General features: G+C 34.7%; 1 protein-coding gene across 1 annotated transcript in view; it reads right to left on the reverse strand.

Moving 5' to 3' along the window:
- Positions 1-16,830, reverse strand: part of LOC145277732 (uncharacterized) — a 72,704-nt gene extending 55,874 nt beyond the window's left edge. Inside the window, exons 1-2 of the mRNA XM_080129436.1 lie at positions 15,561-16,830; positions 1,356-1,602 (exon numbers count right to left, since the gene is read on the reverse strand). Coding sequence (XP_079985562.1) covers positions 1,356-1,602; positions 15,561-15,676 — 363 coding nt within the window. The 5' untranslated portion in view covers positions 15,677-16,830. The remainder of the gene's footprint in view (positions 1-1,355; positions 1,603-15,560) is intronic.
- Between the last annotated feature and the right edge of the window lie 1,473 nt (positions 16,831-18,303).

The following is an 18,303-nucleotide window of genomic DNA, read 5'->3' on the forward strand; positions in this document are numbered from 1 at the left end:
AAAATGGCCACCGAATTTGACCTGATATCGTGTTTATCTAAAAACAAAACTCGCATTTTCACTTGAAATGTTCCCCTATTTAATAATGTTCATTAATAATAATATAATTAATAATGATATGAATTCATTAATAATGATATAAATTAATATTTGACAAAACAAAAAACAAAAAAAAAAAAACGTAAAATCATTTCTAATGTCTATACAGAATTTTTCTTGCATTCTTTTCTGACCGCAACTTTAAAACATTACTAAAGTGTTTTATATTTCGTGTATAAATTTTTATTACCAAGTCTCTTTTATGGGGGTTCGAAAATCATGGCCAAATGTACTCTCTCCTTAACTTCCATAAACTTTTTATTCGTTTATTTTTATTACCTTCACTACTCTATTAAAACATTTAAAGATCAGTTCATCTGACTATTTTCAAATCATTTATTTAAATACTAGCTGTACCTATGTGATGGTGACCGGATGCAGTGAAGTCATATAAGTTTTTTGTTTGTTTGCATAAGTTGAAATTTAAGGTAAACAGCTCCTATTCTATTTTTCAATTCAAAACATGTATTACTTAACTTTTTAGTCCGATAAAAGTGGGCAAAAGTTATAGACTTGTAAAAATTATTCTTTGTAAAAATAAATCGTTGTTTGGCAAATTTCCCGCTTTTCTAGCGACCACCCTGTATATTTCTCTTTGTCTATCTGTCAATCTGTTTCACTTTTTCTCGGAAACTACTCGGCGATCTGGCTGAAATTTTGTATATACTTTTGTTATATATAATAAGGTGCAACAAACTAAGTATTATGGTAGCTTTTCGATTCACACTTAGGGATTAGTATTTAATGCAAAAATGAACACAAATTTAACGATACTGAACCATTATTTTGGCATAAAGCACTCGTTCTAAGTCAACAGGTTACAACTGTGAATCGAACGAGTATCACTGCACCTTATAACAAAATTCCATACACAATTTCAACAAGATCGAACCAGTAGTTTCTGAGAAAAAGTAGAATGTGCAGACAAACAGATAAACAGACAGACAAAGAGAAATATAAATGTTTTATATGAGAAGTTGTCTGAGTTGGAGTATGTAATTCTTAATATAAATTTGTAACTAATTGCATTATTACATTGCAAATAACATAGTTCAACGAAGTTAAGCAACGTTGAGATGGGTGACCATTTGGGAATACCATATGCTGTATGGAAGAGGACGTTGACGTCTTCTTGCAAAAACTTAACATCATCATCTCTGGGATATACAAGCAACTGGGAACCACCTGTGAATTTGATGCTCTCATGATATTTCCTTGCTAAAAAAAAAACAAAAAAAAAACGAGTGTTTTCTTACCATATATATTGGTTTGCGTCGTTCAATCTCACCATAGTTTTTGTACTCTGACCTCTGATGGGTTTCAAAAGACATATTAGGTGGATTCGGGTTTCTGGGTGACATTGGGGGTCGTTTGCTGGATCTTGGTCGCGGATCTGCAACTGCTTTGAACGTCGATGCATAGTTTGTCTCGGGAAGTTTCTCCATATTTTTTCGTGGTGGAAGATAACTAACTCTAGGTCGTATTCGTTTTCTCTTGTGGTGCCTAAAAACATACAAGAGAATAAAAAAAAAACAAAATTATGTTAGAAAGAAAGGGGATGTGAAAGATACAAATCTGTGATTGGTCGAACAAGATCACTTGTTAAGTTAGAAAGCAGAATTTTGAAATAATCAGTCAAGTTTAAACAGTTGGTAAAAGGCAACGCTGACCTGCAGATTGAAGCACTTTTTTTACTAATAAATCACTACTTATCAACGCCAAAAACCACTCGTAGATAAGGGTTAATCATCGTCACAGGGTTCTACATTGCGAGTGAAACAGTCGCATTTGTGAGTGATTTTTCAAAGTGGCGATTAGAAATAATGAAACGCTTATCTTTTGGCGATTGCATTTCTTTCACTGACAATATTCCAAAAGCTCATTACTGCGTGAAAAATATCTTTTCAACTTTTTGCTCGTTTTATTAAAAAAAAAAAGTCAAATTATTTAGACAATAAAAGGTTTAACAAAATAATATACTTTTTTTTTAACAAAGGTTGTTTAAAAACATCTGAGGAAATTCGAATGTTTCTACTTTCAAGAATCAACATAAAATTTGTTGTATATTTAGAATTACACTTATAAAAGAAAATACAGAAAAATGTTTACGATGTACATACTCGTCACAGAATAAAGATGTCATATTCTAAAAATCATGTGGGTTTGGCTGGTAACTTTTCTATTTGGCTTGTAAACGAAAATATTTAGTTGTCAAAGGTCAACTAAAGATGAATTTATCCGTAGCGCTCTGCGTCATATCGTATGAATCTGAAAATTCTATTGTTGGCATTGGTTTTTCCGATATTTTTCTGGTCAGAATTCTTTTTAGAAAGACATCAGAGATTACGGGAAGGGACCACGTGAAGATTGCCAATATCCTAAGTGAAAGTGATTTTTGGAGAACGAACTGAATTCGAACTTGGGACATCCAGGTCGCCAGTCTGTGTCATTAACCACTAGACCACCATCCCGACCCATAACTGTTAATGAGATAGATAGATTGACAGTTGAATGATGATGAGAGGATTGGAAATCTCCACGTTCCACTCTGTTAAAATGTTTTTGACTCCTAATGGGGTATGCCACCAATGATTTTGACGATCGTTTTTATAACCACAAGTTATAAAAAAAACCCAACTAATCAGAAGCTTCCAAAGTTACTATAAAAATTGTTGAATTTTGGATTCAATCAGTTCGCCGTCGTCCCTGTCACAAACCTGCATTTGATTCTTCGCCGCCATCTTTGTTACTAGGAATTACTTAACACTCAAGATCGGAACTGCACTGATTCTTCACCGCCATCTTTGTTACTAAAAATTACTTAATACTCAAGATCAGAACTGCACTGAATCTTCGCCGCCATCTTTGTTCAACATAATGTCTCAACACTTAACAGGTTATGGGTCCATCTCCACAATTTTCTTTTAAATGACAACTTTTGTAGGTTTTCGACTATGCTGAATACGGAAATCGCATTGAAATTTTGCAGAAATACGTAGTTATCGAGATATTAAAAATTTGTATAATGCATTGTAATCTCTGGCAGCCGTCTTTTTTACACGCTTGCGCGCGTCATAAACAAATCTACGCGCGTAACAAAGATGGCCGCCAAATAATACAATGCATAAAACAACTATCTATATCTCGATAACTACTTATTTCTGCAAAATTTCAATGCGATTTCTGTATTCAGCATAGTCGGAAACCATTAAAAGTCGTCATTTAAAAGAAAGTTGTGGAGGTGGACCTAATCTAAAAAAAAATACCAAAAAAAACATAAACCTTTAATTAAGCTTGGAAATACGATTTCAAAAAAATAGCGCGGATCAGTAAGTGCATTAGCACCCATTAATCGACTCACGTGACCTTATTGCCAAATAAGGTCCGGCGACAATGTTGAACGCGCCGTTCACATTGTTGTTGTTTTTTTTTTTCAAGTTAAATTCAACTTTCACAATATCTTTTTATTTTTTTATAATTTCACAATATCTTTTTTTAATAATAAATTGTTAGTTAAAAAAGCACAGAATAGTTACAAAACACCATTCCCTCTCTATGGTAAGAATGGCTGAAAAAAATATTAGGTACTCATGTAGAGAGTGATCCGTGCTGAAATAATAACGTTATTATTTAAAAAGCCATTCTTAACATGGGGAGGGGAGGATGTTTTGTATCTATTCTGTACTTTAACCTTATAATTGAATAAAAAAAACATATCATAAAACTTTAATTTAACTTGGAAATTTGAAAAATACAAACGGTGATGGACACTGTTGATGATGTTAAGTTTGAGAAAATGATTTAAAACTAAAAAACTAAACAAAATACTATCAGAAACCCACCGAATATGTCAGCTTATGCCATAATAACATATAATCAGTAGGTGTCTGACATTGTTTTGTATAGTTTTTAACTGATTTTCCCAAACTTAACGTATTCAACAGAGTACGCGACCATTCGTCTTTTTCAAATACATAGATAAACACTGCGTTTTTGAGCCGATTAAACATTTTACATTAAATAAAAACACTAAAAAAATTATCCAGTTAGATAGAAACGTAATTTACCTTACCTTTGCTTTCATTTATTCGTTTTTGAACCACTTTTTCGAATCTGTGTATAGTAACACCCCCTTACCCAAATATTAATTAAAAACTCACATTTTTGAATACAATAAAAAAGAAAACTATTTAGCGTTTCAATGGTTTAGCAACTTTCGGCTTAATCCACTGAATGTTGGTCGAGCCCAAGCCATGATTGATGGTAACTCCCGAGGATCCAGATCCAATTCTGCAAGAGTACCATATTTTTTTTCATTTTCGCCTTTTTTTTTTTTTTACTTTTTGGAGTGGATTGCTGTACTAAGAATATAAGAAACATGTATTTTCTCTTTTTATTAGAATTTTCCATTACACGAAATTAAGCCACAGCAACGCGTGGCAGGGTACAGCTAGTATTATATGAATCTGAAGATTTTATTGTTAAGAAAAAAAAACAAATATTGCAAGGCTAGCAAAAGTAAATGCAAGATCCATTTCCTATTTTCATTAACATTTTGTCTCCTATGAAAGTTTCTCTCTCCCCCCCCCTCTCTCTCTCTCTCTCCCTCTCTCTCTCTCTCTCTCTCTCTCTCTCTCTAATTGCAATAATATTACAAAATAAAAAAGTTAACAACATTGCAGTTTCATGTTTTTGCTTTATTCTTTTACAACATTAATTGGGTTTCCTCCGGCCCATTCGCTAGAACAGCAAAGACAGAGCGTCCAAACACAATAAGATCACAGGTAAAAAAAAAATGTCGGAACTTATTTTCTTCTTTGCCATGTCACATTTCAGACTTCCTGTCCGTGACGTCATGTCCTGACACGTACTGCTAACCACTAATTTGATTTCTAATGGAATTTTCCACTCTGCTTAAGTTTAACCTTACATGGGAAATACCGCTTGTTACATTATTTTCACACACCCACGTATAACCTTGCTGCAGTATTCGTTCTGTGGCACGTACTTGAAATAAATTAACGATTAATAAATTGGGACGCGAGTCAAAGCTTCTGATGACTGTTGATGACTCTAATGACACACCTCGTCGTTTACTCCTGCTTCTTTGTGCACATTTGATATGCTTGATATAGATATGGGTTCTGTGTTCTGTCGTCCACCGCCCAGAAGTGTATGGGTGGACTTATTCTATATCAGTTTTGCATGTTCCAGTCATTTGCTGAATGACAAGTATTAGATTACCATTAGGTCGCTCAGCTTAGATCTACTTAGCGGTGATCACAGGATGGTATCACTGAAATTAATACAGTAATACAAATAGTATTTCTAAAGCCAAATAGGAAAAAAAAATAGGAAATTATCTGTAGAAGCAGAAGTGTTATAAAGTTTACTAGTATCGACTTGGTCTTCAATCTGTAATGTGCTGGGATCTGGGATATGGCGGGTTTGTTTTTCATTCTTGTTGACTATTATGTTCGACTACCAAAGTTAAGCAACGTCGACCCTGTTCAGAACCATATTGGTGACCATTTGGAAATACCATGTACTGTATGTAAGAAGATGTTGACACCTCCTTGCAAAAACTTACCATCATCAATCTCCTCTGAGTAGGATATACAAGCAACTGGCAACCACTTGTGAATTTGATACTCTCATGATACCCTGATGCCAGCAAGGTAATTGATCCTGACAGCATTCCAATCATAGTAATACAAAACTGCAACCGGAACCATCTCTTATTCTTACAAACCTGTTCAATCATTGCTCAAAAGAAAAAAACTTCGCCATTTTAAAAAACTTTGTCAGTCTGTCAAGTATTTATAAATATTGGAGATTGGTCTTCTGCATTTCAGTACAGACTAATGAGTCTCATGTATGTCATGAATAAGTTGTTCGAATCTGTGATAACTTGAGAAGTTGTCAGCCACCTTAGCAAAAAAAAGAGAAAAAAAAAACGGCAAATAAAAATAAGCTACTTGCTGAGTATGGATTTCGTCTTGCAAGATCAAGATGTGCTGACGGTAATATCACACAATATCAGTGAATCTATTGATGGGGGCTTCGTTACTAGAGTGATAGCTCTTGATATACCAAAAGCCTTTGACAGGGTTTGACACAAAGGTTTATTTCACAAGTTTGCTAGCTATGGAACATCTGTAAATGTCTTCTCAATAATTAAATCTTTCCTCTCTAATAAGTTTTTAAAAGTAGTGGTTGATGGGCAGAAGTTTGGAGTAAATAGTATAAATGCCGACGTGCTGCAAGGGACTATTCTGGGTCCAAAAGTGAGAGATTAGTGGTCGGTACACCCAAATATAACAATAATACATCATATATGGGCAAATAATAGTATTTTTATGGAGATATAGGATACTGGAAGATATGAGAAGTTTTCTAGCCTGGTAGAAGCAGTCTGCTTTCTCTAGAGAAGACTTAGCAACATCTTTTATGTACTTGTTCCAACTCATGTTGCCTGAGAATGTTGAAACGAAAATTGCAAGGCTATCAAAAGTAAATGCAAGATCTACTTCCTGTTTTCATTGACATGGATGACTGTTGTCTGTTATGGAAGTTTGTGTGTCTTCTCTCTCTCTCTCTCTCTCTCTCTCTCTCTCTCTCTCTCTCTCTCTCTCTCTTTCTAATTGCAGTAATCTGACAAAATAAAAATAAAAACGTTTACAACATTGCAGCTCAAAGACTTGTGTTCGTTCTTGCTTTATTCTTTTACGGGCCAAGATCAAAGTGTAGCATCTATTCTTCGGATGCTGCACTTCAATTTCTTGTTCTCTGTCAGTGGAGGAGAAATCCTTCACGACTGAGACAATTTTTTATTTTTGTTCCTTTTCTCCACATTAAAAAACGACCCTGGTGTCTAACTCTGTCCTGTGGGGAGGCATTGTAAATAGGAACATTAATTGGGCCGACTCACCAGAACGGCCAAACAAGGACTGAGCTTCGAAAAAAAACTTTTTTTTATTATTAAATGTGAACATCCATTTTCCACACCTTTCTACTACAAATTGGGGGTAATTTTCCACTTCATGTTTCCATGTCAGATGAATGTCAGATGATGATGAAGAAGTGTCAATACTTGTCTCTTGTTATCGGCCATGACAACCGTTGGGTGAAACGGTCTTTTTTATAGTTGTTAAAGGAAAGAAGCTTTGTTTTGGTAGCATTAAATGTGACCATCAATTTTTTACCTCATTCTAGTACAGACTTTTTCCCTTCACGTTGCCTGAAAATATCAGTGACAATCATGTGGTTTGAAAGGCTTTTTATTCGTTAAGAAAAGGAGCTTTGTTTTTGGTAGCATTAAAAGTGGACCATCCAAGAAATTTGTTCTTTTTTTTTTTTTTTTTCATATTCGTCTCTATTGTTATACATTTTAAAATAGCTAATAAAATGTTAAAGGGGAATATGGTCACTAATTGAAAAGAGATATTTATGAATAGATGTCATTGTACTATAAAATAACTATTAACATAATTTTCATTCTTTTAAAACGATGCTTTCTTTAACTAACATTTATCGCAGATGTAACATGGTCATTCAAGCGAAATTTAATATGACAATAAAATCAGACATTCTTCATGAAATCCTTTTAGTATTCATAAAAGATTTACATATACGTTTGTTTTGTTTTTTGTTTTTTTTTTGTTTTTTGATTTTGTTTTTGTTTGTTTTTCGTTGTTTTTCGTTGTTTTTTGTTTGTTTTTTTTTGTTTGTTTTTTTGTTTGTTTTTTGTTTGTTTTTGTATTTTGTTTCGTTTTCTACATAACCAAGCGAATTAACTTACTGCAAACCTGGAATGGTTTGGTCTTAGATTATGTGCGTAAGAATGCGTACATAGTTCTAAGAATCTCATAAAAGAGTGCGTGAAGGTGTTTGTGAACAAGCTGAGAGGATGTGTCTCACATGCCTTCAATTTCGTGTATCTATTATGCGCATATGTTTCGGGCGAGGCGCAAAAGAAGAATGAGCAAGAATCTCTTTGTGTTTCAGATTTTATAGTCTAGATCTTAGCGCCCCCTAACGTGATGGAAAGGGGGATAATTAGTTCTTAGGTCTCTCTGGCGTGTGAATATGTATATGAGTGCATGATTAAAGCATGGTATATATTGTTAGATGTAATTTTTGTGCGGATTTTCCTTTCTTTTTTTCTTTTTTTTTTTTCTTTTTTATGTCGCCCTCGATACAGTTAGACACTTATCTTAGCTTCATGTATTTGTTTATATAACAGAACAGGGGTCCCTAAAGTTTTCGAACAGGGCAATGGGCATATTACTGATGTTTTAGAGCTACATAGGTCAAAATAATAAAAAAAAAAAATGACCTGGACGTCTTTTATAGTGTTTTGCTCATTAGCTTTGCTTTTTAGTGAAACTGGTTCTATAAAACCTCATTCTTTTAATCATTTTCTGAACAAAAAGAAAAACCGCCATACTATTTTCATACATTTCCATTTAAAAAAAAATTTTCTTGAATGTTTTTACGTTTTCCATAAGAGCTCCACGGCGGGATTAAAGAATTTGGTGGGCCAGATTAAAGAATTTGGTGGGCCAGATTAAAGAATTTGGTGGGCCAGATTAAAGAATTTAGCGGGTCAAATTAAAGAATTTGGCAGGTTGGATTAAAAAATTTAGCAAAACGGATTAAAGAATTTAGCGGGTTGGATTAACAAATTTGGCAGGCTGGATTAACGAATTTGGCAGGCTGGATTAACGAATTTGGCAGGCCAGATTAAAGAATTTGGTGGACTGGATTAATGAATTTGGCAGGCTGGATTAATGAATTTGGCAGGCCAGATTAACGAATTTGGCAGGCCATATTAAAGAATTTGGCGGGCCAGATTAAAGAATTTGGCGGGTTGGATTAAAGAATTTGGCGGGTTGGATTAAAGAATTTGGCAGGCCGGATTAAAATATTTGACAATCTAGATCTGGCCCGCGGACTGTAGTTTAGAGACTCCTGTGATAGAACATATATGGGGGGACGTTGCCCAATCATCTACAAAACACTGTAAATATGAATAACAATTTGATTGCTTTAGTTGACATCTTTTCTGAAATTGAACTCTTAGTAAGAGGTAAATATTCTAGGTTCAATTGAACTATAAGGAACCATTAAAGCATTTCATTTCGATTACTTTTTGCCCATATTAAATTGTATTCTTTGTCTTGAAATTCCAATTTACGTTTTAAAGTCTTCAAAATCTAATTTTAATTCACTTGTTTTAATCATGTTTTATTTTTATTGTTTTGTTTTTCTTAAATCCAAATATTTTTGATGCTTTAAAATTTCATGACGCACACATAATAAAAAAAAAGCTTTGTAACACAAAATAAACTTTGAAAATTCTTTTTACATACACAAAAAAATTAAAAGTAATTCAGTCAATTGAATGCAAAATGAAGATATTAAAACGTACTAGTCGATAATTTAATAAGAAATTAATGAAAAATTTTTGCGGCAGGTAAACATTTGGAATATAAATTCAACTTCATAGACATTAAAAAATAAATTTGAATTTAATTTCAGGACAAAAAGTACTATTTCAGACTAAGAACCAATTTTATCAAAAAATTGTGGGAGACAGAGGAAGACATGTCTCGAATATATAAGAAATGATATGAATGCATGCAATCTGACTGATGTCAAACTTTTGGACCAGACGACATTGGGGTGTGCAAAGATCTAATAATGCCTCCTTGACTGTATACCCCAAAGATTCAAGTATAAGTCCTAAGACTGAGAAATAATATACTTTTTGCTGAGGGTTTTCCATCAGCACCAAAGCAAATAGAGTCTCAACCAATATTGAAATAGATTTGTCCCTGTTAACTGAGACATGCTTTGATCCTGTGCAGTTCTAAGAGGCCTTCCCTCCCAGGCCGTTCCCCTCCCCGTCTTTTGGTCTGGGTAAGTTTATTGTTTACTACTTGAAACGCTCCTATCAGGGAATGCTGACAGAGCTGCCTAAGCAATTTTTAATAGGCCAGAGTGTTCCTCCTTTAGGGGCGCTGGCTTGACTCTCCCTGACCTTCTAACCTTGTGTCACATCTTTCTGTGGTAGGAAGGATGTAGATAAGAAAAATGGGAGAGAGAGATAGCTTGAATATACTTGGATACCCCACTCATAAGTTAAGTGCCCGGGGGCACTGCCACTTTCCCCTTCTTTTGCACACCACTGAGCAGAAGGTGTTGCTTATTGTGGAACCCAGGATACTTGCAACACCTTAAATATCAAAATAGGATGGAAGAGGAGAAGGAGGAGGAGGAAGTAGCAAACGGAAAGATAGTGATATTCCTACAGTTCCTGTAGTACAACTGAACTGTGTTATGTACATGACCAAGAAAATATAGTCATTAGAAATGTGCTTTTCTTTAGTGTGCAAGCCAAAGGATCATTTTGTCATTCTATTTATGTAGTAGACTCAGCCCCCAGTCTAAAATCAAATAACTTATCTGCATATATAAAAAGCAAAACGGCCGTGTGTTTTTGTATGTCCATGAATGGCTTTTTTCGTCGGAGTTCTCGACGAGGTTACTATTTTAGAGAACTTTCCTTATACTTCCAAAATTATAATATCTACGATTCGAGAATGGACGTCATCTCTATCTTTATTTTGACTGACTTTTTAAAAAATCCCTAGTTCCCCGTGTTTGTTTCTCTTTCTCATATAAATAAAGCAAAACTGATTGAAACAAATCAAACTACCTGACACACGGCCGGTGGGTTGTTCTTGGCCTTCGGGGCGAGATCAAAGTATGGGTGAAGATCAGAGGTGATAGAAGAAGGCTGATGGATACAGGTAGCAAGTCTGTGTGTACGAAGAGGAGCCAAATTTTAACACGTTTTCCCCGCCTAGGTGTGGAACGCGCAGTTCCGTAAAGTAAAATTTAATAAATAGCCTCTCAGCTAGCTGAGTGTGTGTTCCATCCCTCCCTGATTGGGAAGCCTCCAAGATCCCCACCCCTTCCTTCTTGCAATTTTTGTTTTCACCCCCTCCTCTAAATTTCACCCATCTTGGAGAGAAAGAAATACAACTAACCCCCATTCTTTACCCACAGAATTTTCTTTTCTCCATTCACTCCCATCTAGAGGGCATCCCCACTTAGAGACTGACTCGCAGAAGCCAGGTTCCTTTTACAAACCTAGTGGAACGGGCAGTCTATCTATTAACTAGGCGGGGTTGGTAGGGTCCTACTAATCACCTCCCCTTTTTTATCCCCCCCGCCCTCGACACTAATGAATTATTGTACCATTTTTATTGCTATCTTTTTTGTTTCTACACGTCAATAAAAAATGTTTTAAAAATTGGGAGTTAAGTAGGATGCCCCCCAGTATGAAAGGGTGAATGAAGTATTATGGTGAAAGAAGATACTAGCTGGGAGAAACTTTTGATTTTGTTTAGTTCTGGAGTGACAAGGATGACCAACGACACCAACAATCCCATCTTTTGAGTTGGCCATGTGCCTAAGTTTTTTGTTCAGTGTTGATTTTCAATGTATTTTTAACATGAATAAAGGATTTAATATCTCAAAGTGTAGTATCTGTTCCTGCAAATACTGCAAGCAAAGACTATATGTGGGGTTTCCATCACATATAAAACCTTGGTCAATGTAGGGGCAACCCTTCATACCAATTGTCACTATCCAGCTCCCCTAATCCCCGGGGAGTTGGTCCCCATTTCCCCTTCACTCCTCACATTAAAAATCGGCCTTGTGCCTAATTTGCTCGGTGGGGGAGCAAATAAATACCCTGGCCTTCTGGCCGAGACATCCAGAAAGGCAATTAGCTTTGATAAAATGTGGGGCGAAACACATCATATCAGACAATTGCTCTTCATTTAGACACTTCCAGAGCTCTCCCTTTTTGTGAGTAGCTGGTTTTCCCTAACATTGTGGCGAAACAATTATGGGCAGACAGCTTAACTGGCCTGCAGCCAGACGTTCATTTCTGCACCTGCGTGAACTCATTCACTTAACTATCCATTTCTGCAAGTCAACTTTTTGAATGACATCGCTAAATGCGAACACTTTACACTTCCTGTGGCATCAAAGTTGGAAGACATTAGGTTTTCTTTCACTTTATTTTCTGCCTTCGCATCATGGGTTCGAGCCTGCCTGCCTACTAACACTTTTTTTTTTCTCAACACACACCTCCAAACACCCGGGCAACGCCGGGCACCCCCACTAGTCTATAATATAAATCTCACTTGTCTGTTTAAATGTATGTATGTATGTCTGTATGTATGTATGTATGTATATCTGCCTAAAACTTTCGACAGAGGCGACAAATTTTCACAAGATCAGTATCATTTTGAAGCTCAATATCTCGGACAACAAATATCGAAAAATTGCCTATAAACATTAATTCCTTCATCCTCAACTGGGCAATTTTCTACAAGGAGGGGGTCGATTTTTTGCAAGCCATTTTTGCAAGTCATCATATCGGGTGGAACGCTGGGCACCCAGGCTAGTCTTATATAAATAGATATTTTGTCCGTACAACTATCAGTCAAAATTTTGTTAAAAATAATAGATATATTGCAGAATTTGTTTCATATCAAAATCTCACAAATCCTAACAACTTTTAGAAACTAAAATTATTGCATTAATAGTAAATAATAAATTCCCAATAAATAAAGCAGATGCCACAACCGGAAACCGAAACTGAAACCTTGAGATCTTTTTCAGTTGGTGGTTTTACTAACTAGGCTTTCTTATAATTACCTTACTAATTGCAGCTTTGGCGTGACGTCATAGATTTATGATTTGCGTCATGCTTCAAAGCATGAATCCAAATATAAGCGATAATCAAGAAGAAATGGGTAAACATTATCAACGACGTTGGAAATTATTTTAATAATTGAAAACGATTTATTTTGCTTTAACTACGTGCTGTATGTAGTTCTTTCACAATTATATAAATTTCCCAGCCTTGGGGGAAGGGGGAGCATATATTTGTTATTTTTTTTATGCCATTACTAGAGAAAGATCTTAAGAATGTTAACAAGATAATTAGACAGTAAACGCATATGGATTAGAAAGTACGTGTTTATTAGCATCGATTATAACAAACAAACAAAAAATCCAAATTATGCAATTTTGTTTGAAAAACTTACGTTTAGACTTCTTATTCCATGTTTTATCGAAATCTATTAGATAATTTTGATTCTAGAAAATGTCTAAAATGTAAGGCTTAAGCTTAAGGTCTCTTACGAAGAAATGAAATGCAGAGAATCGTGTTTAATTGGTGACTGTTGATCAAATTTGATGCAAATCTGAAATATTAGAATTTTCAAATAGGAGGTTGTGCCCATATTATGCCTCCAAAACTCTTTTAAAATACTTCAAAGAAATTAAAATTTACCGAATATCTATTAATTAATGTCTAATACTTATTGTTAAAATTTCATAAAAATCGGAGGTATCTGAATTTTCATGAAGTATTTCGACCCCCTTTTAATAAAATATTAAATTCAACTAAATATAAACCACATTATGGCTCTTTACGCCTAGCAACTGATCGGTTAATTAATTTAGGAGTTAATCCTGTACATACAAATATAACAACATGTATACATACCTCATTTTATATACACATGTGCCTTTATAAATATGCAGATAACACACATATAAAGTGAAATATATACACACACAGATATAAAAGAAACTTTGTGTGTGTATGTGTGTGTGTGTGTGCGTGCGTGTGTGTATGTGTGTACATTTTCCTTCCAAACTACTCTGCCAATTTCCAATCTACAGACTCGAGATTTGACATAAGGGTCATTGAGATTTTGGAAAATCTTTTTAATCGTTGTTCAGTCAGAAATTTGGCTGTCAAGGGGTCAAAGTTCAATGACTTGACATTTGAAAACTGTACCAAACTCCTCCGCCAGTTTTGGGTCCAAACACTTGAAATTTTAGATGTAGGTTACTTGGAAATGGATCAAACTTTTTAATTTGATTTGAGCCCAAAACCATAAATATTAAGGGGTCAAAATTGGGATCAAAGTTTTAAAAAATTTGACTTCTCGGACAACTTTTGGTCTAAACATTTGAAATTTTACATAAATTGTATTTAGAAATAGGGCAAGCTTTTTAATTGGTTTTTGGTCGAAAATTTGGCTACCAAGTGGTCAAAGTACAAATGATTTGCGGTCTCTAGCAAACTATTCAGCCAATTTTGGGTCTAAACATTTGAAATTTTACATAAAGGATATTTAGACATGCAGCAAACTTTTTAATCAGTTTTTAGGCGAAAATTTGGCTACCAAGAGGTCAAAGTTGAAAGAGTTGACCTTTGCAGACTCTAACAAACTCCTCCGCCAAGTTTGGGTCTAAACACTTGAAATTTTAGATGTAGGTTACCTGGACATGAGTCAAACTTTTTAATATATATATATGCATATGCACATAAAGTTATGAACCGTGCATATTTCCCGAGCACAGCCAGGCGGAACTGCTAGTATATATATATATATATATATATATATATATATATATATATATATATATATATAAACTATCATACATAGTAAATTTAAAGTAAAATCAAAATAAGACAAGATAAAAATAAAGATGCTAAGGCATTAAGCCACCATTGTTAACTTATACAGATTAAAAGTGACACCTTATATAATATACTAGGGGTGGGGGATCGTAAAATACGCTTAAATATGATATTTTAATTTGTCCAGCTTTCATATTTTTAGAGTCGTGATTGCAAAAGTAAAAAAAAAAGTATTTGGGTGCCATCAGCTACAATCGAAACCAAAAGCAAAACGGTAGCATTCAAAGCTGATGACGTCACCACTGTACCAACTGGCACACATACGAACTGATTAAAAATTAAAAATAAACTAAGATCAAAGTACAAAATCTATAACCATTTTTTCAATTTTGACCCATTTTGACCCCTTAAAAAACTATTTTAACCGGTTTAAAGATCCATAAAAGAACGGTCTGTTAAAATCATTTGAGGCCCCTAGCGCCGCTCTGCGACTTTTAGTTTCGGAGGAGATGGAGTTTGAAAACATGGAGGCAGACAGACAGACATATAGCCTTTTATATATTGGATTATTAAGGTATATTTTCACGAAAGCCTTCCACCTCCCATTTCTTTCCTTTGTGTTAAACTACATTAAACTAAATACAGCTTACATTACACACTCTTACGCTTAGAAGCTGTGTTCAAAACTTAATAATAATCAGTTAATTTGCCAAGGAGTGACGCCTGTACATACAAATGTATAAATATATATATTTAACTAATTTTATGTGTATAAATAAAGTGACGGTGGGAGTACAGTTATATGTAGTCACAATGATGAGTCTTGGTTAAAGATTAAACGTATTTATGTGGATATTGAAAAATATTCCTCTCTGTGCATTTTGAGGGAACGCCGGTAAAAAAAAATTCGATAAATTAAAGTGTATGTTTCACTCACCCGCAGTCGCAGAGATCTGTAATGGAGGCATCGTCTGGAATCTCTTCAGCCCAAACATCAAAGGGTTCGTTTTCATCGTAGGTTGAACTCCGAGAGGTCACTACTTTTCTTGACATGTCTGTGGGCGAAAACGGTGCTCCAAAATATGTGGTACCTTTCTTCTTGGCTTTTTCTTTTTTTTTTTTTTTTTACCGTGTAGACCAATAATTGGCTCTCACTTGTTTCGGTATTTTTTTTTTCTGAAAAGGTGAAATTTTACGTAGGAAAAAATTAGTATATTTTTTTTATTGCTGTGTCATCAGTTATCAAGGTCAAACGCCACTCGAGGATATGAGTTAATGAGATGGTGCGAGTGTCAGCCAAAATTAATCAATGCACTTAATTAAGTTTGATTACTAATGAGACGATTTGTGAGAAATACTTGTTGGCACTGGACTTGGAAACAGCTATGTCGTAGACTTCAGGGAAGCAGACTCGCGGTAATGTGTTCCACGGTTAAAGTGAAGCTATGCAGTCTTTCTTTCTTGTGTTTTTTTAAATCTTTTTTAAGTAAAAATAAATAGATAATTAATTAATTAAAATTAATTAATTAATGAAATCATCTGCTAATTATTTAAAAAGAACCAATCTTTCATTCTACGAGCTCTAAGCAGATTTAACTTTTAAAAAAAGGTGTTTCTTCTTCTTCTTCTTGTTCTTCTTCTTCTTTAAAAAATCAAGCAGAAAATTAACAATAAAATTTAAAAACCTAAAATCAATTTTATCAGGAGCACATACTGTTCAACTCCATCACTAAAATGGTGTATCATTTTGAATATCTTTTACTTTTGTTTTAATGTATACGTGCCATATGTCGTGTTGTCATTGAACTCCCTCCCCAAAAAAAGAAAAGAAAATATAAACAAAATGTTTATTTCAGGCAATTAATTAATTAATAAAACAATAATCGTTATAAATAATAATAATAATAATAATAATAATAATAATAATAATAATAATAATAATAATAATAATAATAATAATAATAACAGCAACAACTTATGGTCAGAGAAGAGTATTTTGTTATCATTGATATTAGTTATTCGACCCACAAAATCCAATAAGTAATTGAGAAGAAGCTTCAAAATCGATTAAATACGCAAGATCTGGCCCGGGTTTTGATTAAATAATAACAGTAGAGAAGGGAAAGAAAGGCCCCTGCTTTATTCGGACAAGTCGCCTGACTGAACCGGCGATTGTTGTCACTAATAATGACATGCACAAACCAGTTAAAAACGGCGAAGATAAGACCAAACACTGAAAACAATCTAAGACGCGTCATAGCAACGTGGATAGATAGCAACCGTATCGTGACGGTATTTAAATATCATACAACAATTGGTAGCTATCATCATTAAAAGTTTTATTTATTACAGGTAGTACCTACCCGGCGGTGTCTGGGAGTAATTTACTTTCATTTTATTTATTTTTGTCAAATTATTATTAGTGCGTACGACAGTCTTGTCCGGGCTGTTTGGAGCAAAGGTTGTTTAATTCTCTTCCACTGCAAAAACTTAGACACCAGAGTCGGAAAGTGAAAGTGAGAAGTTAGCGCCCCCGAGGAAGAGCACTCTGGCCTGCAACAGTGTCTGGGCAGCCTCATCGGCATTCTCCAGTAAGGGCGCCTCAGGCGATTAGCAATAAAGTAACCCTTTCTCAAAGAGAGAGGGGCAAGCCTGGTAGGATAGACCTCCTAGAAGTGTTCACAACTAAGCTCCCACCGCAAAATCAACAGGAACGGGATCGTTACAAGAATGGTTTAATCTCTGTTGATTTTTAGGGGTGGGGGCTGCTTGGAGCAAAACAGCACACGCATAACGAGATATTTTCAGGGGTCTCTAAACACAACACCTGGCAAGGCATCATGCACATCCCACTTAACAAAGCCACATATTTTCATACGTATTCATTTACGCGCATGCCGCCAGTTGAAATTAACATGTCTTACTTTTATGGGATTTTAAAATTTTAAATAGTATACGCAACTACGCTTACGGGATAATCCATTGTCTCTTGAGACTGAACAGAGGCTTCGTAGTTGAACTAAATTGTTATAAAAGTATATTTTGTTTTAGTTGTTCAAAAGCAGCAGCAGCAGCAACAGAAATGTTGTATTTACACATCGACTTCTGATTGGACAAAATCGCCAATCAGCAGTTTCTTTCAGCCAATCAGAAAATTTAATTATATACAAAGTTTTCGTTTCTTTCTTCCCAAAAAGCTGTTTTGGCACTTACCTTTGAGAATTATTGCTCATATGTGAGAATGGAACATTTTATTGGCGATAAAATTCATAATAAAATGAAGGTACCCAAAGGAAGGAACTAGGACAAATGAATCCAAAACAACAATTCGACTCGTTGCATAACAATACAGAAAATGCACGCGTTGTTTGAGAGATGAAATAAAAGTGTATAGTTGCACTGAAGCTCAAGGTTACTTATTGTTTACACAACGCTTATAAATTCAAGAAATTAGAATTGATTCTAATTTATTTTTCACAAACTGAATCAAAGAATTTTCTCTTTGGGAGGTGGATTTCCAACACTATCATTACTGATCATCACTTTGGTTTTGGTAACATTCACTCTTAGACGTTTATACAAACCACAGCTTGCATCCTTTGTTACGATAGCGAGTGTGGATTTTGTCTCTTTATTTTCCTTCTCGTTCTCCTCTTGCTGTTAATTCCTTCTACTTGACG

This window comes from Euprymna scolopes, chromosome 6, assembly GCF_053919585.1.
Source record: "Euprymna scolopes isolate OS-2025 chromosome 6, ASM5391958v1, whole genome shotgun sequence".
Lineage (NCBI taxonomy): Eukaryota > Metazoa > Mollusca > Cephalopoda > Sepiida > Sepiolidae > Euprymna > Euprymna scolopes.